General features: G+C 40.9%; 1 protein-coding gene across 2 annotated transcripts in view; it reads right to left on the bottom strand.

Moving 5' to 3' along the window:
- ADGRD1 (adhesion G protein-coupled receptor D1) overlaps positions 1-27,977 on the bottom strand; it is a 155,958-nt gene that overhangs the window by 45,456 nt on the left and 82,525 nt on the right. For both annotated transcript variants that reach the window (XM_072880258.1, XM_072880259.1), the window contains 4 exons: positions 25,809-25,882; positions 23,750-23,873; positions 8,853-8,956; positions 5,355-5,466 (listed from right to left, as the gene is read on the bottom strand). In XM_072880258.1, coding sequence (XP_072736359.1) covers positions 5,355-5,466; positions 8,853-8,956; positions 23,750-23,873; positions 25,809-25,882 — 414 coding nt within the window. The remainder of the gene's footprint in view (positions 1-5,354; positions 5,467-8,852; positions 8,957-23,749; positions 23,874-25,808; positions 25,883-27,977) is intronic.

Here is a 27,977-nt window from a genome sequence, read left to right as displayed (position 1 = left end):
TGTGGGCTACAGGAAATGCAGTCTGGGCTTAAGACCTGGCTTTTCCTTAAGCTGCTCCTCAAAGAGATCTTTACATTTTTCTCCTATCAGCCTACCTTACGACAACAGGAAAACCTAATCCTTTCTTCTTCCCCACTCCTCAGTATTTGCACAGCACATTCTGCTGTCCCCACTAATCACTTTTCGAGGATGTCTCACCACAAGTGGTTTCACTCATCATACAGTAATTGAACAGATGTGACTGCTGATGATCTTACCACAAGATAACCTTGTTTGGTTTGCTTTCAGTTAAGGCACATTTTAAACACGCTCTTGGAACGAGTCCCAGCTATGTCTCAGTTTTGCATCTTGTAGCATACTGATGACGGTCATTCTGCTCTGTAGTTGTAACATCCCTTCTGTGACACCTACAGCATTTCAGAGGGGTTGCTTGCAGGCAGTCCATGTAAATGGGAAGACTTTTTTTTTTTTTTTTTTTCTTCAAGGTTTCCCTCCCGCCACCTGGACAAGTCACAGTAAGGTATCCAGGCAGTGGAGTCTGTGCTGAGGAAGCATTACCAGTAGGAACCAGTTTGCTGCCACAGTGGTCTTCAGATGTTAATCATTAGTTGCCTTTGTTGCATTAGCTTAGCTGCCCTATGCTGGCATTTTATTCTTTTTGTTGATGGTTTGGGATTTTGTACACTAATGAAAATTAAAATGTTGGGACTTGATCGTATAACGACAATTGAAGCTTTCCCGTACTTTCTCACATGTACTGAACTGGTTCTGTGCTAGTGCAAGGGCATTTTAATGCAACCCCGCTGTGACTACACGTATTAAAAAGCAATAACTTTGTTCTTAATTCATGTAAGTGAGATCTGTAAGTGTTTTAGTATTTCGCAACGTTTGGTGACATATAACTAAACCAGATTTGCTTATTTACAAAAACCGTAAAAACCTTTCCAGTTAATTTTATCATAAGGCTATGAAATCCTTTCTAATGCCTTTTGATTTCTACCAGAAGATTAGTCCAGGAAAATAAAAATGCAACATAAAGCTGACTTACAAGCTAGTTGTGTCAAATGGATACTTTCCAATATTTGAGTAGCCAAACAATATGAATCACAAAACAGCGGAAAAATAAAACATAGTGAAGTAGCAGGAGGCTGCTCTGTATATAATTCTGTATAACACCGAGTTGCAGATTTTTACATAAAATCCATAGCAAAGTTGTTACTCGTTCTGTATTTGTGCCTTAATTATTACTTGGAAGATACTCTTAAATGACAGAACTGCCTTCTTGAAAAAGGCATTGAAAAGCTGAGACTTTATATATTAAAAACAAGCAGGTGTCCCTTGCTGTATCATATGACGCACACTACTTTTGGTAGAATACCTGTAAAAAGACAGATCTCATTACCGTTACTCTTACAGTTGACTACTTGTGAGTCTGTGGAAATAGAAAAATCAGTCCAGCCGGTAGCAAGGCCTATCATGTTATAGTTGTTGAGAAAGTAAAGCAGACTCTCAGAAAGGCCTCTCGGAAAATAATAGCCGTTTGTTTACCGAGGACAGTCTTAAAACAGATAGGTAAATTTGCATATACTTTCTAAATTCAGCTTATAATAGTGTTTTCAATTTAAGTGGCGTTCTTACTGCATTATACAGAACCCTGCATTATACAGAGTCCTTCCCTGCAATCCACATGCTGTTTTCATGCACAGTATTAAATTTCTGCAGATAGATATATCATAAACAAAAGTAGCTCATTTCATCTTCCTATTTGGAAGTGTTTTAAGCAATGCCATGCAAGAGTACAGACTAAGAAACAGCTCAATACACTGATGCAGGACTGCAAATAGTAGACACATTAAATTTTCCAGTTGTGCTGGAAAAGCACTATGCTGCCTAACACTATGCTTCAATTTTCATTTTCCTGTGTCTAAATAATACTTCACTTTCTCCCACAAACATGCTCAGGTCTTTGGAAGGCTTTAGTAGCCTAAAGATGGTTAATTATTTTTCAATGCACACTGCTGTTTGGGATTCTGTTAACAAAACAGGTCTCTAATCTACAGCAGAGAGTAAGTAACTAAGAAAACCTCTCTGAAGAAACAAATGAATCTATTGCTGAAAGTCTAAGAGAAGTCATTAGACTGGCATGCGGATAGCAAAGATATCTTACGGACTTGGCAGTATAAGAAGGAAATGCTGTGTGCGAAGATATTTGCTTGCTCTAGAAGAAAGATATCCTGGCTTCAGGAATAATTGCCTTCCTGGAATATGCCATGATCTTTTAGGACTACTGTTTTAGCACTACTGATGTCAGGTATCAAGGACCAGCTTTAAAAAAAAAAAAAAAAAAAAAGAAGAGTTCTTGGATGTATTAGAAAGATCAAAGTCCTAATTGTGGAAATAGAGTTTTGTGGTTAAAAATTAATCCTACTCTACAAAAGGAAAATTGCTGTAGTATAAATCGTAAATGATTAAATAATACATCTGAAATTACCAGGGGAATACTGTATCTGGAATAAAAACGAAATATCCCTAGAGACGGAGATGGGAAAAGGATGGAGAGTCTAAAGGCAGTCATGCAAGAAAGTGATGCCAGATCACAGCCTCTTTCTGTGATGCCGTTCCCGGTGGCGCTGTATTTCCTCAAGCAAACTGGTACCCCTTGTCCTTGCAAGCAAGGGCACTTACAAACTGTTTCGCACTGGATACATCCATCTTTGGCAGAAGCAGAAGTACAAGTACAAGTACAAGAAATTTACACCTTCTAGTGTAAACACTGCCTCCCTCTTTTTATGAACTACCATTTAACAGTCCAATTAAAGCAGCAATTAAAGGTATTAAAACTGATGTCAAAGCTAGGGAGAACAGAGCATGCAGAAGGTAAGGACATGAGACTAATAAAAGGATGAATCACAACACCCCGATCGCAAGAGGTTAAAACAATAAAAATAAAAGTGTAGCAGGTCGTATGTACATCATGCTTTTCAGCTTTAAGATCTTTACAGTATTGTGCCCTACAATTACTGCTGTTACAGAGGTAGGGCCGAAATATCCATGGATTCTGTGAAGTGTTTCACTTTGGAAAGCCTGTGGCACAAAAGAGGTCTTGCTTTCTGTGTGCTGCTGTTTCAATTTAACTAAAGTAAGTTTTGAGTAGGTTTAAGAGGAATGAAAATATGTGCCTATTAAACTGCAACTTAAGTCTATGTGAGTGTTGCACATGCTTAGCTACGCCTGCTTAACTGAACGAGCAAGACGTCTGTGTGTGGACAAGGCACATTACAAATGCAGGTGGACATTGGGACAGGTCTCTGGAGAACACGTGCTCTACCTTCATCCAACTAAAAACAGGAAACACAACCAGTATTTCATGGTATTTTAAAAGACTGGAGGTGATGCTGGCCTTGATAAGGTGTAAAGAGGCTTTTACACGTTATCTGAAGGGACTCAGCTGGATTGTCTGAAAATCTGGAATGGATGAAAAAGGAAAAAGTGTGAGAATAAGACACCCTGTTACGCTGAGTGAATGTTTTATTGCCCTCAAGCCTATGTCCTTTCAGCAGAGTTTTAGCTCTACACTTACTCAGAGAGGATTATTTTAATGCCTGGTTTTCATTGTCTTTAGTTTCAATTATATCTTTTGCTGCTCTCCACTGTCTCCATTTCATTTTCCTTCTAAACCATTCCCTACCATTTTCTCCCTTGCACATTATCTTACTCATTCAGGACCTGAATGTTAAACAACAAAAGAGTACGAACTTAGTTTTACAACGTGCTTTTAGATCCTCAGGTAATAATAGTCTATGTAAAACCAGACATTATTGTTATTATAAACTTAACAGATGTTCAGGGGATCCCATTTGAGCTGAATATAAATTTAAGTAGCTGTTGTACTGGCAAAATGAAGAGCGCGCAAACCTCATATTTACTTGTTCTGAGAATAAAAAGAATAAAAGATTAATAGAAACTGCTTGCTGCTTGTCAAAAGTAATATGGAGCAACAGCTGGTCACCAAAGTAGCCAAGTTTTGACCATCACAAAAACAGAGCACACTGGAAGATTATTTTTAAATCAGGTTTTGTTTTGACCATCACAAAAACAGAGCACACTGGAAGATTATTTTTAAATCAGGTTTTGTTTCTGCTTTTTTCAGGTGGGACTTTCCATCAGCAGACCTTATGTTACTTTAAATAGCATTTTTTAAACACAACAGTGGAAACAAATTGGTTTTACTGGTATGTCATACTGCTAACTTGGCATATTCGTCTTAATCTAACCCAGCTGTTTCAGATGCCAGTTTTAATGGTTTAGATCCTGGTACCCTGCATAAGGAATTCCCACCTGTAGTAGCAGATCCATAAAATCAATCTGTAATTTCAAGTTCTGATCTATGTGGTCAGGCAGAAGAAGCCTATACATGCATAGAGCTTAAGTACCACATAAGCAATATGAAGGTGTTTGTCATTTGCTTAAGTGGTTGCCTTAGACGCCCAGAGAAGTATATACATGGTTTACGATACTGAGGATCTCGGATTAAACTCCCACACAGCGATACTTAGAGGTAATGCTTTCTGCCACCTCTGGCTAATTAAGCAATAGTTGCTATACCTTTCTCACTGATTATTACTCAGGTCAAATAAACATGAATGATACTTAAAAATCATCTAAATTTCCAGCATTGAGATCATGATCGATAAATCTACTGTTCAGAAAAACAGCATATTCTACCACACAAATAAAACTTTATGAGCAAAAAACAAAGAGCTTCTGTTTTGCTCTCCAAGAAGGCAGAAGAAAGTGCCACAGCTCCACCAGGAAGCTCACTACCTTCCAACCAGAATAAGGTGACTTTTTAATGGGGAAAAAAAAAAGGCAAACTGTACCATAGCAGAGAATACACAATTAAAAAAAAGCCACCCCCGCAGCCCCAACCCAAAACCCTAACACAGAAATACAAAGACCTTATCTAAATATAAAATTCATATGATTTTCTCCAATACAGAATTGCTACAGTTTTCAATACAGAGAATGGATGAGAGAAAGCATAAGCCGTGTCAGGCAGAAGTCAGCCATGCCACTTGAACACCCAACTGAAATGTACTCCATTACTATGGTGATTTTTCCATTTGATGGGTGCGTACCTCTTTCCGTTTTGCAAACATCCAGACATGGCTGGATACTATAACAACACTATTTGGATGCACGGAAGGCTTTATCCAGTGCTGTAGGATGTCATTTTTGGCTAAGGCAGGTTAAAAATAGATCTCACATACAAGGTGCTTTCTTGCATGTGGCACGTGGCATTCATTCCATGGAGGTGCCTTGCAAAAAAACCAATCACCCTTTCTAGCACTTACTGTTCCAGGGCTGAACTGAAAGCTGGTGAGAAGCAGGATCTGAGCCACCAAAACAGCAAAGGACAGATTGGCATGGATATGATAGCGCTGGTTGCGGATGGTGCTGACAGACCTGGCAGAAGACAGAAAGACACATGAATAAAACAGTATTCCAAGAAGCACGAACGTATTTATCATTTATCGCAAGGATTTTGATTGGCTTTTGGTCACTCGTTTTGGTGGGATTATCATGATGTCTTTTGAGCACTCCTTCCACCAAGATGGAGTTTTACCTAACTGGTTTCTTGCATGTTCTGCTGCCATCCTGAAGGCAGCAGAAAGACTGATTTGCACATTAACTAGCTCTTCCAATGACCTGTGATAGAATATTAACAAAGGGCTTGATCCTGAATGGTGCTGAGCTGTCAAGGAAGTCAGATCTGCACCTCACAGAAAGCATACTGCACCTTGCACCATCTAGCCCACACCATGCCACAGAGTTTCTGGTTTTATTTTGTTGGTATTTGCCTGTATTAGAAATAAGTGAACGTGAAAAGACTCTGGTTACTATTTTGACTTTACTATTACCAGCTTTTGAGCGCAGGAACTACAGCTACTTATACGGATGGGCAGTGCCTATCTCGACAGAGACCTGACCTTGGTTACAACATCTTTTGAACCTATCTCTCTTGGCTTTGCAAAAACCAGCTGGAAATCTGACAAGAACATGCTTTCCTGGGAGTCTTCTGACCTCATGTTTCTGTTCTTATCCAGAAATAGGAACTAGAAAACAAACACACACATTTATCTGAACATTTCAGGCCTTTCGCATAATTTTATTCTTCTCTTTATAAAAAGAACAGTACTAGTGATAACAGATTTTCTATTTCAACCCATACTGCCTGCCAGCCCCTACAGCCAGCTTTAATCATTTCGGGAGACCTGGACTACGTGAATGGCAGTGCTTCCTCCACACAACAGTACGCACTCCCATCTTTTTGTGGCATCACGCTGGATGGTGATGACTTTTGCAACCGCTGGTGACACATCGTGCGTGTCTCCTGCAGCAGGGTGACACAGACTGGACAATGCAGACGATGGTTTGCTGTCAACCTGGCTCTTCCAGCACGGTTGTAGCCATTAGAAGGGAGTGAAGAGGGAGGCAACAAGAAGTATCGATGTCCTAAAAGTAATTCAAAGAGACAGGTTGCACTGCCTGGTGCCAATGGCTTTCTAATAAGGAACTTCACGTAGTCGCAAACTGGAACATCATTATCCAGAAGGCAATCAGGACTGCCCTCCTGGGAAGCGGCAGTCGTTTCCAGTATGCAGAGTAGCAAAGAACTTGCCAGATTCCTCTTCACTTACCTCATGGTCATCTAACACTATATTGCAAGATTTCACTTCGGCTGCTTAATGAGGCCCTGCTCTCCAGGGAAAACCTAATCAAATTATTTTTAATTGGCAGCTTGAATGATCCTGTATGTAGGTGGGGTGCTTAACCCTGTGACAGTCAGCTGGGTCCAAGCTCTCTTTCCAAGTCTTCTGTTGGCCTCCAGTTTCTTGACAAGTTTTCAGCCCCACTGCAGCAATACCATCTCCTTCTGCTCCTTTTCCCTTTCTAAACACTGTAACATCCAGCTTTGCACTCAGACGAAAACGGAGCAGATCATTCCCCTTAGCCTAAACGTGCCAACAGCGCAATGCCAGATAGGCAGACGGTGGACTTATTTAGAGTGGATTTTGCCACACGTTACACACTGAATCCAAGTATGACCAACAGATCTTGAGACTTGGAAATAACACAGGGTTTGGAACAAACAAACATTGCAATCAGTTTACTGGGTTTCAGCAAGTCCTTTTTCCTAGAAACTGGCCTCTTAACAGGATGTCCAAAAGACATGCTTAGGCACAGAAATCAAAAGTTGAACTCGTGAGTAGGAAGAACATGGTTTAGTGTGCAAAAGGAGACAAGAATCCCATTCCTTGCTGTGCTCCCAATCTGCTGCGCAACCTCAGACAAGTTACTTCACCCTTTGTCGGGTTTTCTATTTTTTATTTAGACAGAAACCTCTATGAAAGCTTTTTCAGAAATGTTTGTATCAAGCCTAGCTGGGCCTCAAACTCCGTCTTCACTACCGGAATACAAACATGCATAAAGACTCTAAGTGCCCCGTGACAGAAACCTTCCCGGTACAGAGAGCCCTTGCAGGGGCTGCCGTGTAAGAGGCAGGAGGCTGCAGAGATCCAGAGGATTTAAACATAAGCCATGGCATGAATTTCACGCTGCCTGTAGTGTCCTTCATCCTACTAAAGCAACACATTAGAAAACTAGCCTAACAGAGAACAGCAAGATACATGAAAATAATGTGGGTTATATGATGTAATTGTGTACAAGCTGTATGAAACAAAAGTGAGGCAGCTAGTGTTGATCAAGCCTTCCTTTCTGGGCATACCTTTATAAACACACTGCCTTACAGACAAGAGAGTTGAAAAGCAGAAAGAAGCAATCTAAAGCAATCCAAGCAATCTAAAGCTGTACGCAGGGGAGTGTCGTGGTTTAGTTTCAGTCGGCAACTAGGCACCACGCAGCCGCTCGCTCACCCTCCCCCTCGGTGGGATGGGCGAGAGGATCAGAAGAGCAAAAGTGAGAAAACTCATGGGTTGAGATAAGAACAGTTTAATAATTGAAATATAATAATAATAATAATAGTAATAGTAACAAAAAGGAAAATAACAAGAGAGGGAGACAGAAATGAACAAAACCCAGGGATAAAAACAAAAAACCCCAAGTGCTGCAACCGCTCACCACCCACCAACCAATGCCCAGCCAGTCCCCGAGCAGCCATCCGCTGCCCCGGCCAACTCCCCCAGTTTCTATACTGGGCATGACGCCCTATGGTATGGAATAGCCCTGTGGCCAGCTGGGGTCAGCTCTCCTGGCTGTGCCCCCTCCCAGCTGCTTGTGCACCCGGCAGAGCAGGGGAAGCTGAAAAGCCCTTGACCAGTGTCAGCACTGCTCAGCAACAGCTAAACCATCAGCGTGTTATCAACGTTATTCTCATGCTAAATCCAAACCACAGCACCATGCCAGCTACTAGGAAGAAAATTAACTCTATCCCAGCTGAAACCAGGACAGGGGGAAGAGGGGGTGATCCTGCAGTCCTTGCTCATATTGTACTTGCTTTGAGCTCCAGACCAAGCCCTCCTACAGCCTCCTTGCAAGATTCTTGAACTACAGCAAAACATGGAGAGTTTAAAAAAAATCCAAAAATCCCTCATAGGATGGAAATAGCTTGCTATATAAAGACCACCCCATTTCAGTAAATGAATGTAATTTAGAAATAACCAACCAACTGTTACAAATACATGTGCAGAATCTAATTAAGGAAGGTTGTAGAATTAATAGCCTTTGTTTTATCCCGAGCACCTGAAGGGATCCTAACCAGTGGCCTGAAATGCACTGCTTGGCTTTCTGCATGATAGTTGCTCAGCGGGTATTAAGTTAAAATTACTCACGACAATATAGCAAATGTGACCAGTGTGATCATCAAGCAGAAGATGGACAGAGCACAGCCAATGTAAGTGATGGAGGAGAGGGCCACCTGGTGTTCTCTTGTTAGCTGTACACAAAGAAAAAAAGGAAATAAAAACTATTAATTGATTTATTACACTACAGAACCACAGGTCAGCCCCCCTGCACATAGTGTTTCCTCCTCCATCTGCCCATATATAAGCTGACGTTCGCAATCACTCGCTGCTGTTTCTAACACGGGAAATGAAGAGCCAACTCCAAACTCAGTCGCACAGCCAGGGCATCCACATACCCATGGCATTTTGGTTCCCTCTTTTATTTCATGAATCAGTATTTCCTCAGAATAAGTTAGTTTCTCTGCTGCTGCAATATTGTTGAGCCTGAGATTAGAGCAGTTTATTGGGCTGCACAGACAATGTCAGCAATGGGATCTTTCACAGCTCACAGGGCACTTTGTTAACGCTCTCACGCTGCAATAATTTACATCATTGTGCAAATACCAGAAGTGCTTCACAGCAGTGCGAACTGACAAACCAAGATAGCCCATAAATCACAGGCCATTTATAGCCCGCTTGTTTTGTTTAATGTATCATGTTTTCAGTGCCCGTTGAAGGAGCTGGACTGACACCTCCAGAATGGAAAACCACAGAAAAGACCCAGGATGAGCAGTCAGTGTGTAAGCCTCTCGTCTCAGCCTCTGTTTTTATCTACAGGCACCTTTTGTAGAAGTAATTCCATTTTCATGAACATTTAGTCTGTAACTCCATAGTGCCTGCCACTAGAATCTATGTTAAAACCTGGATAGATTCAATGGGGGACAGTGTGTTTTGACCATTCGTCCTAAATTAATCAAAAGCGTGCTTTAATTTTCCATGCAAGTTCTCATAAAAATGACAAAAAAGCCACACCCAGCAAAGGGAGCCAGGCAGTATTAATATATAATAAGTAGAACAGAGCTAGGCAGGAAAAAGTTTTCTCATCTCAGAAGAATTTTCAAACATTTTTCCTGACTTGATTTTGGATAGAGTTGACATTTTCGTAAACTGAACATTTGAAAAAAAAATTTGGTCAATCAAAAACTTTTAATTTTGATGCTTGAAGTACTATGTTTTTATTTCAACATCTAGTCACTATAAATTAAGTCCCTAGCTGAAAACTCATTCAAAATATTTATTTATGCTGAAAAATACTGAAAGGACCAATATATTTTCCAATTGCTTTACAGTAACTCTATCTAATAAAAAAATAATCCTTTCTCACAGTTTGGGATTTTCTATTATTTTCCCCACACACAATAAAAATTCCCCCCCCCCCCCAAAGTATTTCATCAGAGGTTATCAAACCCAACCAGTTCTACCAATAAATTTCCCATTAAAATTCCTTTTAAAGCAGAGAGATAACATGCCATGTGGTTATGAGAAAAAAAAAATTGAATACAGACAAAACCGATGTGTTAAGTATGTACATTTTTCTTGTAATTATCTGCCAACAGTATCAGCTCACGTGCAGTAAGTTCTGCAGCAGAAGAGATTGTGGCTCGCTCAGTAATCGGAGAACTATTAAGCAATGCAGCAGCAGCACTGAAAGACAACTGTTGCTATGGTGTTACAGTTCCTAGGAAATATGATGCAGCTCTTTAGTACTTTTTCTCTTTCAGCCAAAGACACATTTCTTTTCCCTGACTTGGATAGCATCAATTACAGAAACAAAAGGTTTCTGTGTGCTGGACCAGCTTAAAAGGTCCATATAATTTCTACAAAAGAGCTCCTATCGTCCCTCATCCCCCAGAGAAGCCATGTCTAGCCATTCTTCACAGATTATTCCTGAAATAGGAATAACTTTTGTGGTAAATCGGGCGGCTTAGAAGTGATTTCCTCATCAGGGATATTCATGTCGCAAATGCATGGACCTTATTTCCTGATTGCTCCAATACACATCCCTTTCTCTTGCAGTTCTACAGAGGGAGGAGGGGAGCAGAGGAAGCTTTTCCAGCTTCAAGTCACTCTGAAACCAGTATTTCTCAGCAGTTCAAGGCTTTCTTTCACTCCTTTCACTCCCAACATCTGCAGCCAGAAAATGTTCCCTACAGAGGTCAAAGCTGCTCGGTGCTCGTTTAGATTTACAGTGGTCTATCACAGTGTTTGCACTGGCAAAGGCAGATAAGATCTGCAAAAGAAAGGTAATGTCTTACTATCACATACAAGTACCGAAAATACAGGGGATCCATCTAGTGGAAATGGGCAAAAATCAAAGCCTTTGCTTTTTCCATAATACATCCAAGAGAAGATAACGATCACAATCACACACACATCTTTTTCTAACTAATTTCTGTCATAACTAACATGCCTCTAAGAAAGTCTTTCTCTGGGTTTTAGCTCAGTCTTCCTCCAGAAACCTCTGCAGGGCAAGACAAGACATGAATCAAGTTCTCCCCAGTGGAGCCTGTATTACTTGGAAACGAAAAAGGAAAAAAAAAGATCTCTTATCAACAACATGTAGAAGATTCATTCAAACCTAAAATAACCTACATAGGTCCCCACATTTGTGAGCTGGAAATTGCTCTTGCTCTGGTAAACGCAACCAAAATCTGATGATGCTTTAAGAATGACGCTCTTAAATCAATGCCCACATCAGTCTGGTAACAACTATTTCAAAAGCAATGTCGCTGTAGTTCTCATTCTCGTCTTGCCTAGTGTGAGGGACAGAAAGCCTGAAGGTAGTTTTGAACCATTTTTTGTTTATTAAGGAAAAGGTGGAGCCTGCGATAGCCGTTCTCACACTGAACCGTTGGGTTGGAGGGCTGCGAGAGAGCGGTCCCGGTCCACAGCAGCTCCAGCCGGTGAAACCAGCTCCTTTCGGTGGGTGATATGAATTGCAGGGGGAAGGATACAGCATGAAGAGAAGGCCTGGAATGATTTCCAGAGTGGGGAGCCTCGTTTCTCAATACAGGTATATGGTGCAGGAGAGAAGAGAACTTGTATTTAAAATATCAGGTCTCTACTAACGCCTCACAGCACAGCTGCATGTTGTGTGTCTATGTTCACATTGTAAGGGATAACAAGCATGCGGTTTTTTAGAAATACCTGGATTGTCAAAGCATTGTGCATCATCGATTAAGAAACAGTTTCCTATAAATTCCAATGCTCTGATACGAGCTGATTTCATCTTACCTCAGCTTGTCTTTCTGAAAATTTTCAGGCTTCGTGCATGATGTGGAATATAAGACACTAATTTGGGATGATCTTGTAGTCAGCAAAAAATGCTAATCAGGCTGTAATGCTATTACTAGAGAAAACAGCATTAAGAAGTACCAAATAAAACATTGAGCAATCTGTGAAGTAGTCCCATGAGCCTGATTCTCACACTTGTCCCAATCTACATTAAATTATTCTTTTCTTCAAAAAGGTTTTGCTTCTTTGAGTTTATAAGGTCATTCTCTTACTCTGCAGCAAGCTGAAAAGCTAGGAAACGAGCTCTTGCAGTCATGAGTGTTAGCAATCATGAACACTAAAAGACAGATGTTTCTTAGTTTCAGCTTTGACAAACAGACAAATCGCAAATTCGTACTCCATACAAAACTCCCACCCTTTTAGTTTAGGCTGTAACACCCTTTACCTTACAAGTTCCTCTAATAGCATGGACAAAGATCTGACGGTTTCAGCAGGTACACCCATCTGCAATGTTGTACGCTATTGTCTTACCCTCATTCTCACTCACAGAAGACGTTAGTACATTGCTCAACATTTTTATTTTGGAAACTCACAGGCAACCGGATGGCCTGAGAAATGATCCTGGAAAGATACCAGTTCAGACCCCAAATATATATTTTTCCTTTATGATGCCATTAATAACAAGGAAATGAGTGACATCTAATTCCTCTGTTTAAAAATAACTGCACAGGAAGATGAAAATATATTATTATAATGGGATGGAACTTTTCATCTCTGGAGTATCTGGAAAAGGTCAGTTGAGGCTGAAAGACTTGTTCAGTAGGCTATACAAGAAAAATTGTTTGATCTCTGTCTAGAACAGAAAACCTACTTATTTATGAAACATTAATGAGCAACCGTTTATCCAACACAGCACAACAACCCATCAAGCAGCTAAACGGGCTACAGAAACACAAAATAGCAACTGCTCAGCTCAGAGCACCTGGGCAACACAGGGCTCTCTCTGCTCAGTGTCCCCTGCTTTTCTGTGAAATTTGCACCCCTGTCCCTTTTTCTCATTATTCATCTCTCAGGCAGTTGACTGCACGTTTTCTGCTTTGCAACGGGGGTACTTTTGTTTTTCTCCAGAGGAAGGGCCATTTGGGGGAAGTACGAACCTCAAATTTTCTTCTTCACATACTGCAAAACATCCCTCTGTGTCTGCCTTCAGAGACAACAGGTCAGACAAAGGGCTGAGTTCAAATACTTAAAACAAGGTTTGCCATAGCTGATCCTGAAAGGGTTTGTCCGTATACCAAATTACAACTTCACAATTTAGCCACCAAAAGCAGTAATTTCATTGTCTAAACTACTTTTGAAATTTCCTTTCTGAAAAGCAATTCATCTTCTTCCAAAAAAAAGACAAGTTCTTGAACCAAAAAAAGTTTTACAGCTTTAAAAAAATGAGCCCTGCAATCTAAGGACTATATCACACCTATCATTTGTCTTTTAGAGTCACTTACTGGGAGAACACAGAATATGGTATTTTTGCATGTGCTTATATAGTGTATGCATTTTATGAAACCAAAGTTATTTGTTTACTGGTGGAAATGTAAGACATGACAATTGTATTTTGCCCTAAGTCCAAACAAAGTGTCCCTTTTGGTCAGCTTTCCATCTCAAAGAAGCATTCCTACCATGAAGTTATGTACAATGATGTACCGTTTTTACCCTGTTTATCGAACCGACTGAGATCTGCCGTGAGACGATCAGCCGCTGGCCTGGGCTGAAATCCACTCTCAGACCCTTCTGGCAAAGGCTGAAACAATATCTTACGAGACATTGTTTGGGGAGAGGGAAGGGAGGAGAGGTAGGGGTGAAAAATTAAGGCTCAGCCAACCCTATTGAAGCTGCACCTTTAAAATGCAATCTGAATCCAATTAAGAAAAGGATGAATGATTAACTTTGGCAGCCTGAGTGTTTCAGAGACATTAAAACGCTGGCCTTGGCTGATGAAGCTAATGGTTTTAATTGCCTCCAGAAAGGCTGCTGAAATTCAATTTCAGTCCAGCGAGGCCTTTATTTATATATTAAATAATAATAACAATACAAATCTCTGTTTTCCTTCAGCTTGCCAAGCACTTTGTTAGGTACATAACATTATGGGTTTTTTTCAAATTAACATCTGTGTTTAGTTCAGAAGGCTCAGTCTCCTCACCGAGACCACAAGAACGATTTTGGTGGGGCCATACCTCATGGCACTGCACTAGCACTACTCACAGAAAGAAAAGTCTAACTTGAATCAGAGACTTCTTTTATCGACCCACAATGTACCAGATACCACAAGTTTAGAGAAAAAAAAGCCTCTGAGAGTCACGCTTTGCAGCGCAATCGTCTTTATCAGCCATTTCCAGCAGAACTGCTTTTGAATTCCCATTCTCTATTAACTGCACAACTCCTAGTGCTCAGCAATAAAGTGCTATGAAGGGGGCTTTTCAGGATTAAAGGAAGGTTTTCCTACAGCCAGCCCAGCCTGGTGGCTGCTTATTTAAAACTTTTCACTGTGACATGAAAAATTTAGAATTTTCCAAATATCTCTGCCAAGGTATTAATTAGTAATTTTAAAAGCCCATGTCGTCTTTTAAAGTAGTTCTGGGCAAGATGTCATCAAACAGTAGGTAATCTGCTCATTACAAATCGCACACAGCAAGTTTTTAGTTCAAATGAAGCCTGAAGGAAGCATGGCAGGGAGGAAGGACTCAGTTTGTGAAGTGGTACCAAATTATAAGAAAGTTTGGGGATCAGAAAAGCGGATATTTGCAAGTTCTTCCTCATGTCTCTTTTTGTGTAACACAAAGCAGTGTGGTTTTTCCTGCCTTCATTTCAGGCCTAAGACTCGCAGTGTTTCCCCAGAAATGTTAAATGCTATCTTTACAGCAGATGATCCTCCGTGGAACTGAAGGAGCTACTTTTGCCCATATGCCTCAGACTTGTACATCTGTTCTCTAGTTTCTCTTCCAGCAAGAGCAGACTCGTCCTGTTCTCCAATTAAGAGCCAAACCAAAGTCCATTAGAGAGGGCTATGAGGAGAATAAAACCCAGCATGGGTCCAGCCGGCTCTTGCAGGCAGAGAAGCAATGGTCTCTTGCCAGACTCCGAGTCTGAGATTTTTCAGAGTGGCTGAGGATAACTAAATACCCAGCTCCCAGTAAAATTAAGTGAGAATTAGTATGTCTACCTCCCTTATCCAGGCTTGGGCTTTGATTCAGAAACGTCCATTTCGATTCAGGACTGCGGCTAGCTGTGGCTTGCACCGCTGCCAATAGTCTCCAAGTACCCAGCCCTGAATTCCCCTACACCGTGCTTTGGGGAGAAAGGGCATAAAAAGGCCAATACAGGAGACAGACTGAACTCAAGAGTACGGAATGATTAAATTTAAAGATATTCAGTTAAAGATAACAGTGATGCATAAAGGTGCAGTATCATAACATTTTTGTACTGCATGGGGAAATCCTTTAGTCAGCAAGAAGACCCAGCTGCCAAATGGCTCAGTGCTTTCATTTTCACCATAGAAAGGCAGTCTATGTTATTTGTTAAGTATTCTGATTAAAAGAGTCCTGTTTCGTGCTCCTCAAACAAGAGAGATCTTTTGACCACTATAGTGCTCTTAAATATTTGTGCTTTTCCAAAATAAAAAGTCATTTTTTGTTCTCTGCTGAGTGAAATTCAGTAATTGCCAAACAACTCCCTAAGGAGCTTGAGGGGTTTAGTATCCTGCAGCATTAGTCCAACTTTTTCCATGCAATTCTATGGGATTAAGGACAGAATCAGAGCCTCCTATTTCCTCCCATCAAAATCAACAGAGCTGCACTGGCATAGGAATGGAATACAACAGAACGAACAACGGCTCTGAGTTAAAAATCAAGATCAGTGCTCAATTTTCAGGAAAGATGAGCACGAGCAAAGTAAGGACAAAAGAAATATGATGCACAATCATACTGTGAACACATCAGCGAGATGTGCTCCTCCATGGGGGCAACATTCACTGTGATAAAATGAGGGGGAAGCGGATAGAGTGAGAAAGAGCAAAGAAAGTTTACACAGCAATGCTAGAATAAACACACAGGCTGATTTATCTTTGTTCATCTGATGGGTAAGGGCTGTCTAAACTGTCTGCAGAGATCCCTTCAGTTAAATAAACTGTCAATGGTAATAAACAAGGTAATAAACAATGCCTATCCAATTTTTAAATATGCAACACAAAAGAAAAATTACTGGACTAAGGCATTATTCTTTTTATGCTCCCAGCAATGAAAAGCATGCTGAGAACAGTAATTATATTAAAATTACAAAACAGCAGAAATCGGAGAATGCCACATTATTTCCATTTCATTGTCCTATTAGAGTATATAATCTGAACCTCAGCTGGCTGAAAAATTTAAGAAAAAAGGTTATGATTTCAGACTGCTATTTTAATGCCTCCTGAGTGCAATACTTGATTAATAACTTCAATATTAGATTTAGGAAAACAATGCTCCAAACTTATAAATTACACACCTATGCCCCATATTTTTAAAGCATTTGACAATATTAGGACATTTTCAAAACAGCCTTTATAAACACGAATAGATGCACTTTGTTCTCAGTCCAACATATGTTGTCAAAACTTGCTGGCAAACTCAGCTATAACAGTGAAAAATAAAATAAGAACACACATTTTGCCCCAAAGAAGAAATTTGGGATGTCTTTCCTTTTGTAAATAGAACCCCACAGCCAAAACCTCAAGCCTTTTCAAAACCATGGGCTCCCTAAAGATGCTATGAGTTGTCTCTACAGCCCCAGCTCCAAGAACAGAAGTTTTTAAATATTTTCCCCTTTATAAATGTTCCTCTGCTTTCAAGCCCATTGGTGAGCAGCTTGACCCGTATTGATTGATCCTCCCTTCTGAATTATGGAACAAGAGCTACACATGGGATGAAAAACAAAGTAATTTCTAGCTTTAGAAACGCAGAAAATGTGTTTAAAACCTGAACAATTTCTACCACAGATTGTATGACACTATTACTTTGCTGGAATGTCCATCCACATGTGAACTTTATACTAGTCATTTTTATATCCTCACAGTTGGAAAAGACAGAAAGAGGAAAAAACAGGGGAAAAAAAACAATTTAAGAAAATTGTCTAGGAGCCATAAATATTACAGTTGTGTCCTGCTTTGGTCACTTGGGGGAGGGGGACCCAAACCTTAAACTCTATTTTGCTGTGGGAGACAATGGTTTCCCCTTTAAAAGGATTTTTGAACTCTGGGTCCCCAGGTGTCCACCATCCTTTTGCTGAAATGACATTTATGTGGCAGATGGTACAAATAGCCTGGCATGCTTTGTAGTTGTTGGATCGCTATAAAAATAAAAACTGCCAGATGGCTGGCATGTTTCCTGGCAGGAGCATAGGGCCCCACTGACTGATGAGAGGAAGTAAAGCTGCCCAAAATAAAATAATAGTGTCTGAATTTTCTTTGGAGTGCTTTTGAATCGTGGCTTACTCCGTGTTGGGTTCGATTCCTGCTGTCTAGGAAGCACCTTGTGGCACCCCTCCATCCGACTGCACCAGAGGAGCACCGCTCACGTCTCTCCTCCCGATTTCGTCCGTCCCTCCCGCCCCAGCACGGGTGCCTCTCCACCAGCCATTCCCACCCGCAGCGGGAGGCAGCGCTGGGTGCTGGGTGCAGGAGGTGACGTTGCAGGTCGAGATCTGCCCAGGCTCTGTGCCAGCGGAGGGTGCCAGCCTGGGGGAACATCTCAGCTCCCATCCGCTGCTGTTCCTATCCAGGTTCAAGCCTGCGGCACAGCGGAGGACTGTTGCGCTACAAGAAAACCACCACAGGGAACGTATCACCCTGGGTGCCCTCTACTTGGACCTTCTCCAGAAGAAGCAAACATAAACCAGGGTAAACACGTCAAACTAAATGGATTATTTCTTTTTCCTACCACAGCCATATTAATGCACCATTGTCTCCCTAACTGTAACATTGCAGGGCAGCTGGCAGTACGGGTTTGTCCTGACTGCAGCGAGCGCCGGGTGAGGCAAACCTGGAGCACAGTTCTGTGGATTAAGGAAGGAGAAAGACAGACATGAGCCGCCGAGAGTGCAGCTTTAGCCGTGATTTGCTATGAGGGACTTTTTTACTCTACCTCAGTTTCCCCCATCGGAAAGAGAAGCTTGATCAGAGCAATGAGTCTCCCGGAGGAGGAGTGCACGAATGAGTTAATATCTGCACAACTACTCTGAAGGTCCCACTGACACATTTTGTTGGGGAGATGCAATTGTAAAATTCTCAATCTTACTAACTTGATCAGAGTTGTGAAAAGACAACTCAACCGAGTTTCCAAATTCTGATTGCGTGCTGATTGCGTGCTGATCGCTAAAATTCCAGAATTTAAACTTCTTCTTTGTGACCTCTCTTTTTCAATTTCTTTCTCTGAAATATTAGAATAAAAATGCTTTTTCACCTCAGCAGATTTCAGTCTCTGGAGATTACTTCCAGCTGGCATACAGTAGAATAGTGACTGAATTAATCTAACCTGTTTTGAGTAAAGATCAAGAAGAAAAATCACAAACTCACAGCTTGTTCCTAAGAACTTCCTTGCATTTCTATGCTCCCTGGAAATTAGACGCACCTGACAGTCTGCTCCATAAACGTCTAACAATTTGTCAGCATTCCTCATCTCACAATACTTCAAGTATTCAAGAGAAAGCACTGTCAGATGCAAGATATCCTACAATTTTGTTCCTATGAATGTCTCGCTGAAACAAAATGAAATCCATGTGAGACCTTGCAATTCCTCCCCAAGCCAGGCGCATACATTATTAACATTGTTCTGTACCTTATCATAAAATTGCAATGATAAAGAATCTTGAGAATACGTAAAGGCATTTACGCCCACAAGAAATGCACAAACTGCGTAAATATATAGAGGGATCTGGTGGGTATGGGTGAAGGTGTGAAAAGGAGCTGGACCAGTACTGGCAGGAAGGGAGGCACTGGGGCAGGTTCACAGTGCGTCAAAGCTGACAAGGTCTGGATCATGCTGTTGTTCTGTACGTGGAAAAAGCTAGACTTAACCATGGGAAGGAACAAAGAGAGGGAGTTAAGTGAGGAGATTCTTGCTCGAATTTAGCATAACTCAGAAGAAAAAGTCACCATCCTTGACAAATAGTTATCATACAAGCTCAGCTCTCTGGTCATTAGAAATGCTCATCCACAAGTATTTACGTGGCAAGTTACTTCCTCAGAAGGTCATTTATTTTCTGTATTTGTCGCTTAGAGACACCTCGGCTTTTTCTGAACTCAGAGAGTACACCGTCTTCTCCAGTTGTGAAGAGCAAACTCTTTTAAAAACTGCAGTGTCTCATTAATGGAAAGTTTATGTTTTGGGGGGTTTTTTTAAGCAAAAAGAAAATCAATCTCATGAAGAGGAGCTGAGAGAGTCAGAACACTTATTGCACTGAAGTGGTCTCAAGAGTTCATGGATTTCCACAGCAACAGTGTTCTCCCTAGGGATGCTCTCCCAGGTCTGAAGCTGCTGCATACATACTGGTCTGTGTTACCTCTCTTCAGAATTGTCGATTTCCCCCTCTTTTCTTTTTTTATTGTTTTCTGTGCATCTGCCGGCCTTTCTGCAAGGGCTGGCAGGACTATTCATACCTGGGTTGACTGTTCTGCTGACTGGTGCCTCAGGTTAAAGGCTGTTATGGTGCCCTGGAGAGGACGTCTGCCTGTTTGTGCTACCCTGAGAGCTGCGTTTATCCCTAGGATGGGGAGAAAGGGAAATGATACTTTCCATAGGAGAACGGAAGTATAAAGCACGCGAAGTAGAAGTGCCGTGAAGAATGAAGTCCTTTTTTTGTACCAAAATACAGCTTTTGATGAAAACCTCTCCAGTTTTCAGGCAATCCATTTCCAATAATTTACATTTTTCATGAAAAGCAGACCCCATTTTGTAAGAAACAGAACCTAGACAAAAAATAAATGTTCTGTCAAAAATAGTGTTCATGTGGAAAAATTTCATTCAGTTCTATTTATACAGCCACAGATATATAATAGCTATATAAATAGAACTGTTCAAATGTGGGCAGTTGCATACTCCCACCCTCTCTTTTTCTTGTCTCATATTATCTGTGAACTCCATTTATGAAAAGAAAAATAAAATATACAAAAGTTCAAGATCAAATATAACATCATTGCAACAATTTCTTAGAGCACTGACAATCTAGTATTCCAACGGGTGATTTATATGGGCCCTTTGAACCTTGGCTCATGAATTTCAGAACATGGTGAATAAACATGTATATATGTTTAAAATCCACAGCATTTTAACATTTACTTAACAGGGTTCCAAGGACGCCTGGGAGAAGTTTCCAACTGTCTAGTTGATTCAGTAGGCTCTATTGCTTAGACATGTGAAACAAATACTTAGCAAATGTTTTAGGAATTTGTAACTGAGCATAGTCTGCTTGTATAGCTCAAAAGCCAGGCAGCTTGTCTTTGCTTGAATCTTAACTTCATGCCAATTACACAATTAAGATACTAATTTTTTTCACTGGTTAAAAAAATGACTACCACAAGATAATCCTAAACAGTCAATTTAAAGGGTATATCTTAGTCAAAGATTTGGGATGAGATCTTCTGATGAACTCTGAGAGAGGGCCTACACAATAGCCAAAGGAGAGGAACTGGAATTAAAGCACGTTGAAGGGATGGCATCCTTCATTGGCTTGTTAGTGGCAATATTACCTGAGTCCCCACATGTGCCCACTCTCATTGCCACCTCGCTGGAACATCGAGCTGGTGCAGGTGGTGGGAGGGCAGGGCAAAGCAGCCGTGTCGAGGCATAGTCCAGGTTCATCGCTCTGCAGACCAGTGAACCCAAATTTCTCCACGCTACAATGCATTTATAAATTCTGCCACTTGAGGTGCATGCAAAAATTGGTTTTAGGTGAACTTTAAGAGCTTAGAAATGAATGAATATTTTCTACCTAGCCTGCACCATCTTCCATTGAAAGCTGCAGCAAGCATTTCAAATTCTCATGGATTTGCACTAGGAACGTACAGACTTTATACTGGAAATACTCCTATCACCTTTCAGCATTTCACTTTTCCTGCCACAAATTTATAAATTCCCTTCTTTTTTTGTTCAGAAATGGGGTTTTAGGTGGAAGCGGTCAAAATACAACAGAAAATGATGGGAACTAAGTTTCATTTAAAAAACCCCAACTATTTTATACAGGCATTTACAGTACTGTGTCACATAGGTAATTTTTTTATGCATGAGAGTGACTAGGTCTGTGTCTCGCACACATCCACGTAACATCTCAGCAGCACTTTCATATTGTTTTCTGAATTATTATAAAGAAAAAAAAAAGCAATGCAAAAACATTCCACGCAAACTTTGGCAGATGCAAATAAATTAAACCAATGAGTTAGGACGGGAGAAAATATTGAAAACAGAACCATTAAACAACTGTGAGGAACTGGACAGTCTATTCATGTCCAGCCTTTCCTAGTTATGCATTTCAGATCTCTTTAGGAAAGCTTGATTCCAAAGACTTTGATATAAAAAAATCTTTGATATTAGAACTTATTGCAGCATCTCATTAATCATTACAATCTCAAATCTGTTTATTTTAAAGTTAGACCTTTCAGAACTATTCCCCGGTGGAAAATCGACTAATCTTTCACTGGCATTTAATTGGTGGACACCCTGTTTAATCCTGGCTAAATCCCTGTATACTGCTCTTTAAAACAGGGTTAATAATAGTGCATTTCTCCCATTCTACTTTTGTCTCACAAGATGGGAAGCTCTTCAGGCAAAGCTGCACTTTATTATGAGTACAAAATGTTCCTAGAAAAATAATACTCGGAAACTAGCTGGGGTCATTAGGTGCTTTACGAGTAATAAAGATAATAATGGTTAGATAAAAACTGGGTGACCTGAACAGGATACCCCATCTTCAAATGGTTAGACTAATACAAAGGGCTGTGGGTATTAATTAAGCTCTTCGGGTAGCAGACCATCTTGTTCTAAACTGTGTCCCTGACTTCCATGGCATTACACTGTCTAACCAGGATTACCGTGTGAGTAGCTGTGCTAACAGCGTTACTGAATCAGTAACTCCTACTAGCAGTCTGGGATGATTCACTCCTTGAAAAGACTTCAGAGCTGCTCAGTGGTATAACCCCGATTAGAGTTCCCCTACGCTGCAAGGTCACTTTTGTATCTATGCAGGAACCTCTGTGCCGCCCTCACGAGCACATGCAGCCCATCCTGCGGCAGTAGCTGTCTTGGCAAAGCTACTGTCTAAAAGAAGAGCAAACCCATCATTCAAACCAATTAACAGGAGCCTGAGACGTGGCCATATAGTCAATGCATCCACGCCAACAGAGCTGACAAAACCCCTCTAGCTGTACCACAGAGGACACCACGCTTGCTAGCAGCACACAGTGATAAATGTGACAGTAGGACTCCTACTGTCCTCCTGAAGCTCTTCTTCAGTCTGTTAATTTATATTGTTAGGACGGTGTCTGTAGAAGGCCGAGAATGTGCCAGAGAGTAAAAATTTGACGGACAAGTAGTATACATTTCTTTAAATGTATGGTTTGTACATTATTTCTATTATACAGTCATTATTAACCAAGGGTTGTCCAAGCAGGGGTTCATCACTACCTCCATTGGATCCCCCCTGACAGTAGCACACCCAAATAACGCAGTAAAAAGATATTTCTCATGCTCATGGCAGTGCTGTCTGTTTGTCTGCTAAGATCTGGGATGGGATTGACCTTGCCTGGTGCTGAGTTTTGTAGAGGAAGTCCTTCAGCAGGCACAAACCGGCACTTCACCTGCAAGGAGCAGACACTCTGCTCCATCTCTGAGGAAACCTCAGGACATCGTAAGGTATCATGATGAGAAGAATATGTCTAGTAAGGAGAGCAACATGTTTGCCATCAAAGCTTCATCTGAAACCAGTGATGAGTATAAATAGCAAGTATAAGGTCCTGGGTAAACAGGGAAAGTGTCATATTCCAGCTGAAAAGAGGATTGCTTGATAGCTCTTTGGACAAAGGAACTGAGCATAGAGAAAACTATGCATAAGGTGTTAACTCTCAACTCTAAAGCATCGTTTTCTTTCTCATGCTCCTTCTACACAAGCCCCTGCTTGGCAACAAGGTGAAGAAACAGCAGTGGGGAGGCACTTGGAAAGCTGGCAGAGACAATGGTAGGGGCCAGCTGGCAGCAGAGCTTGCTTCACATGGAGTTCAAGCTTGGCTGTTCATATTCCACAATTCTAGTTACCAAAACCCTTAAACAGCCACATCTTAGCTGTCTCTGTGTTGAAAATGAATCATAAAAGCCAGGGTCACCTGTACAATGCCCTCTAGTGCTTTTCCTGCCTAGTACTTTAAGAAATCATGCCAAAAGGGTGAGAATAAAGAGAATTCCCACCTACCACAGATGTGTTTCATTTCATGCTCCATTTCAGTTCCCAAAAGTTTTATAAAATAAATATAGTCAAGAAGTATTAGAACATCATCCCAGAAAGCAAGATGTGGAATAAATCTGAGCTGGGCAAAAATGAGCCCAGTTCCAATCACTTACTGATGTGGTGTGAGGATGCAACTGATGTATTTATGCTTCATTTTTAACAGAAAGATGTACTCCTTTGCTTAATCTCACCTTCAGAGGCACCACTTGCATCAGAATGGCGAAGTTAGTGAGGTGGTTACAAAGACACACTGAGTAGTTGAGGTCCCCACTCTCACGCACACAACCTTCATTAGACCAAACACCAGTTCCATTGCTGCAAAGCACACAAAAATGGAACATAATCTCTATCAAAATGCATCTTATCAGGTTAATTTGACATGCATTGTACTATACAGGAGATAAAAAGTTTTGAAAGCCATCTCAGGCTGGAGCATCCACAAACACTGCTAGTGCCTTCTCAATCCATCATGAAAATCGTTATGGAAAATATTGACCGGAACAGGGCCCAGATCAGACCTCTACATGAATGTCTCGAGATTTCTTCCTTTTTATAACCAATGAATGATAACATTTTTTCTTTACATTGTGCAACCCATTTATGGCATTTCACCTAGACCCAAATTTCTATATTCTGAGAACTATAAGATCAGATGAGTCAATAATCTTGCGGAAGTCAAAAAAGTCAGTGTATCATATCTGCTGCCTCTCCCTTGTCCACTGTCCCACTCATCCTGTCAAAGAAAGTAATGCTGACTGACGGAGCATGATTTCTAGTGACCCGTCCATGTCAACTGGTTTTTGTCACTTCGTCCTCAGGGGTAGCAAGAGCAGCTCCTGCTCCGCTGCGGATATGGCTGGGCTGGCCGTGTGGCCTGGTCCCAGGGCTGCGCAGGAGAGCGATCCTCATGAGTTTGCTTCTTCCTGGAGCCAGGGAAACCCCGACACCCCTGTGCAATCACAGCCCTGCAGTGGAATGGGGACATAGAATCCAGTCACATATCCGGGGGGGCTCCGTGGGCTGAGGCACTGTAGGTCACCCACCCAAACTGCCTGCTTCTCAACCATTTATTACTTTTTATATTATTCTGGGTCCTGAAGCTAGACTGAGTGATCTGTACTGTTCTTGGTGCTTATCCTAAAGACAGGTATTACCTCACCCTTCCTCTGTCCTTTGGGACCTCCTTGAGTTCTCAAAGAGAGTCTGTCATAGGTCAGAAACGAATTGCTTATTCTTTAACTACTACACACTAGGGAATAAGACCATCTTGACACAAATAAAACTCATTTGGAAGGACAGATTTCATATTTCAGTTTCTGTCCTGAGGCAAAGCCTCAATGGCTCAAGCCTCAATGGAAAACAGTACAGGAACAATGCCCCAACCATATTAATTTGCTTCATTAAAATCTGTTTCTAATTTATTGTAATTTGTGAGTAACCATAACAACGAGTAACTGCCAACAGCTGGGACAGTTCAACATACTTGAAACAAAACTTCAATAAAACAATTACAGTGACCTTCCCATGTGCATGCCAGATAGGAGGGATCACAGCATTGCAGGCCGTTGCTGCATCAATTAGGCTTATACCGTTACGGCTCAAAAACTGTTAATCCTCATGAAATTCAAAATTCACTATTTGTATTCTTTCTCGATTGATTCAGTAAGAGCAGCATGTTTGGAAATCAAAAACAGATGAAATATATTCACAGCTAAAAAAAAAATAGCTACTGCTTTTCTATAGTTCCTATTTTCTGAGTGAAATTTAAGGTGATATTTATGCCTCTTTTATTTTAATTTTCATTCAGGGGCATAATATTTCTCCATTCCATGCACTGGCCAAAATTCATAGCTCTGAAATACTGATCTCGCATCGTGTTGTGACACAGGCACAGATCCAGTGAAAACAATGGCTGTGCTGGAGGTTTGCCATCTTAAAACATCCAAGCATCTGCCCAAGTGTCCATGCTCATAAACCAAGATAAGCACTATTTGTATCAGTCTGCAGTTTTGATTCCAAAATTTGTCAGTCTCTCAATTACCTACCTAGCACAGGGTCTGTGAATAACAAGTCTTTTATTTATGGTAAGAAGCCACTATGAGATTGTGGTTTTTGTAAACCAGTGGCTCCATTTCTTTAACTATTTCCATGAATGAAAGAGAACAAGAAGAATATAGGTAATATATAGCATCATGAACTAAGTGTAATTTAATTAAACCAAGTTAAAGAATTTGAAATTATGTAACATACCTGTAGTCCAGAAATGCACAGTAAAGATGAACTCTGTTGCTCTTATTTAGTGCTTGGCTGTATTGTCTGGGAGTCTACAAGAAAGAAAATATAAACCCTGAACGAATGTTTAAAAAGGACTAAATTCCACTATTCAACTACTTTTGATTCTCATTGTTATAATAACTTCAATAGACTTATTCTAGATTAACACACCATAACTGAAAGCAAATTTTGTCAGTCTTTGTGGCTTTAACACAAACTCCAAACATGCAAAGGCTGATATTCAGTCTTAATTTTACACACTGGGATTAAACTCATGTCACTTGGAGGGAGAAATCTGTGTCCCATTTAAGTAAATAGCAAACCAGGATTATTTATTGTATATAAGCACAAATATATGTGTTAATTTTTGCAGGACTGGGGCATTATTCTTCAGCATATATTTGGCTTCGTTGGGTTTTGTTCTCACTGGGTAATAAGAACCTCACATTCTAGGATTAATAACACTGAAATATGTGCGTTACAATGACCAACTCACAGACATTTTCTTTCCGCAATAGTGATTATTTTAAAACATACAATCAAACTGAAAGAGCAATGCCATAATTCGAGATTTTATTTTAACACACCTTAGCATTATGATGACATAATTTCCATCTTCCATAAACAGATTTAGCCACTGACTCAATCTCCTCCATTCAGGAAGCTTTGAGACCCCATTCTCTACTCTGTTACACCAGTTTCATGACAAAATAATTCAAATCACATTGGAGTGAAGTAATAGTTTGTTATAGACAAAATATGCAAACTAGAGGATTTCCAGGATCTGTTCAACCCTTTCTAATACATAAATCCCCAACGCCCACATTGTGTCAGGCCTGACCTTAAGGCAATTTTTTAATTACAAGAGTCTTCAACATAAACAAACCACTGGTGAATTAACAGCCCTTGGATTATTGCAACACAGTTCTGCTGTCAAGCCAAAAGATAACGAAGTATTGCTTTCCTTGTTTTAGAGAAAGAAGGAAAAAAACCCCACCACCTCATCATGCTGAAACTAAACCAAGTACAAGAAGTCCCTGATGCAATTTTCCTTCTCCTCTCCCACAAGTCCAACAACGAGCGTCAAGCACAAGGTAGCACAGTTCCCTCCTTACTAGCGATAATAAAGCATTTCTGCCTAACCTAGGACATTCACACATTCATACCGGATTTCCACACACTTCAAGTAGCTATGCTGTAGATAAGGCCATTTACTTCTTCTTAACTCACATCTCTGGATAGCATAAATGGCATTTTCTTATCTGCTTGAGCAACATCCCTGGACAAAATTTCTAGTTCCTTGACTCACCCTGTTTTCCCTAAGCCTTCATCATAGAAACAGCTGAGATTGCAGGTCAGGTACTCACAGAAGCAGAGCTTTGTGAAGAGGAAAGATTGCCACTTATCTGCGAAGGGTTTCTATTTTCCCCTTTGACTCTGGTGACATCCTGTAGCCTTTTTCCCCGCAGGGAGCAAAGCAAATGGTAAAACCGCACACTCTCAGAAGCGTGCCATGCTGGGAAGTGATAACGAGACAAGAGTCATGTCCCCCATCACCAGGAAATACCTCACTGATATAACCCCCAATCTGCTCATGCCACTTTATTTCCAGGTGTGGTGAGGGAGATGTAGTAAAACCAAGTATATGATGTTAATTAATACATAGGAGTCCTTCCTCATCTGTGAAAGCCTTTCCCCATCACTAGCAGCCCTGTGAAGGCACCGTGCAAGGCTTCACGATCAAAGCGGTATGTTCCCTGCTAGATCCATCGATTCTGAACTTCCCGTTCCTTTCAGAAAGTGCCCCACCATGAGCCTCACCTTTAACAATGGCAGGGGTCCTGCACACCTTCCAAATCACAAGCCACCTATGAAATAGTGAGCGTCTTTCAGAAACTGCTGCCTTCCCTTGTCCCACCTCTTGCTGCTCAGAGTATTCTTGAAGAGCACTAGTTCAGAAACTGCAGAAGACTAACGAACCATAGCCCACGGCTGGAAAAGTGCCTTCTGCAACTTCAGTTAATTTCAAGTTTCGTTGGCAGAGTTCATTCTGTTTTCCCAGCAGCAAGGGTATGTAGCATAATGTTTGCCCATTATGCTGTATAATGTTATGTCCATCATGTCTATAGCCTTCCTGAAGTAAGC

The sequence above is a fragment of the Ciconia boyciana genome, chromosome 15 (assembly GCF_034638445.1).
Source record: "Ciconia boyciana chromosome 15, ASM3463844v1, whole genome shotgun sequence".
NCBI classification, from domain to species: Eukaryota; Metazoa; Chordata; class Aves; order Ciconiiformes; family Ciconiidae; genus Ciconia; species Ciconia boyciana.
Note: the sequence above shows the minus strand (reverse complement) of the source record. Positions and strands in the feature narration are given on the sequence as shown.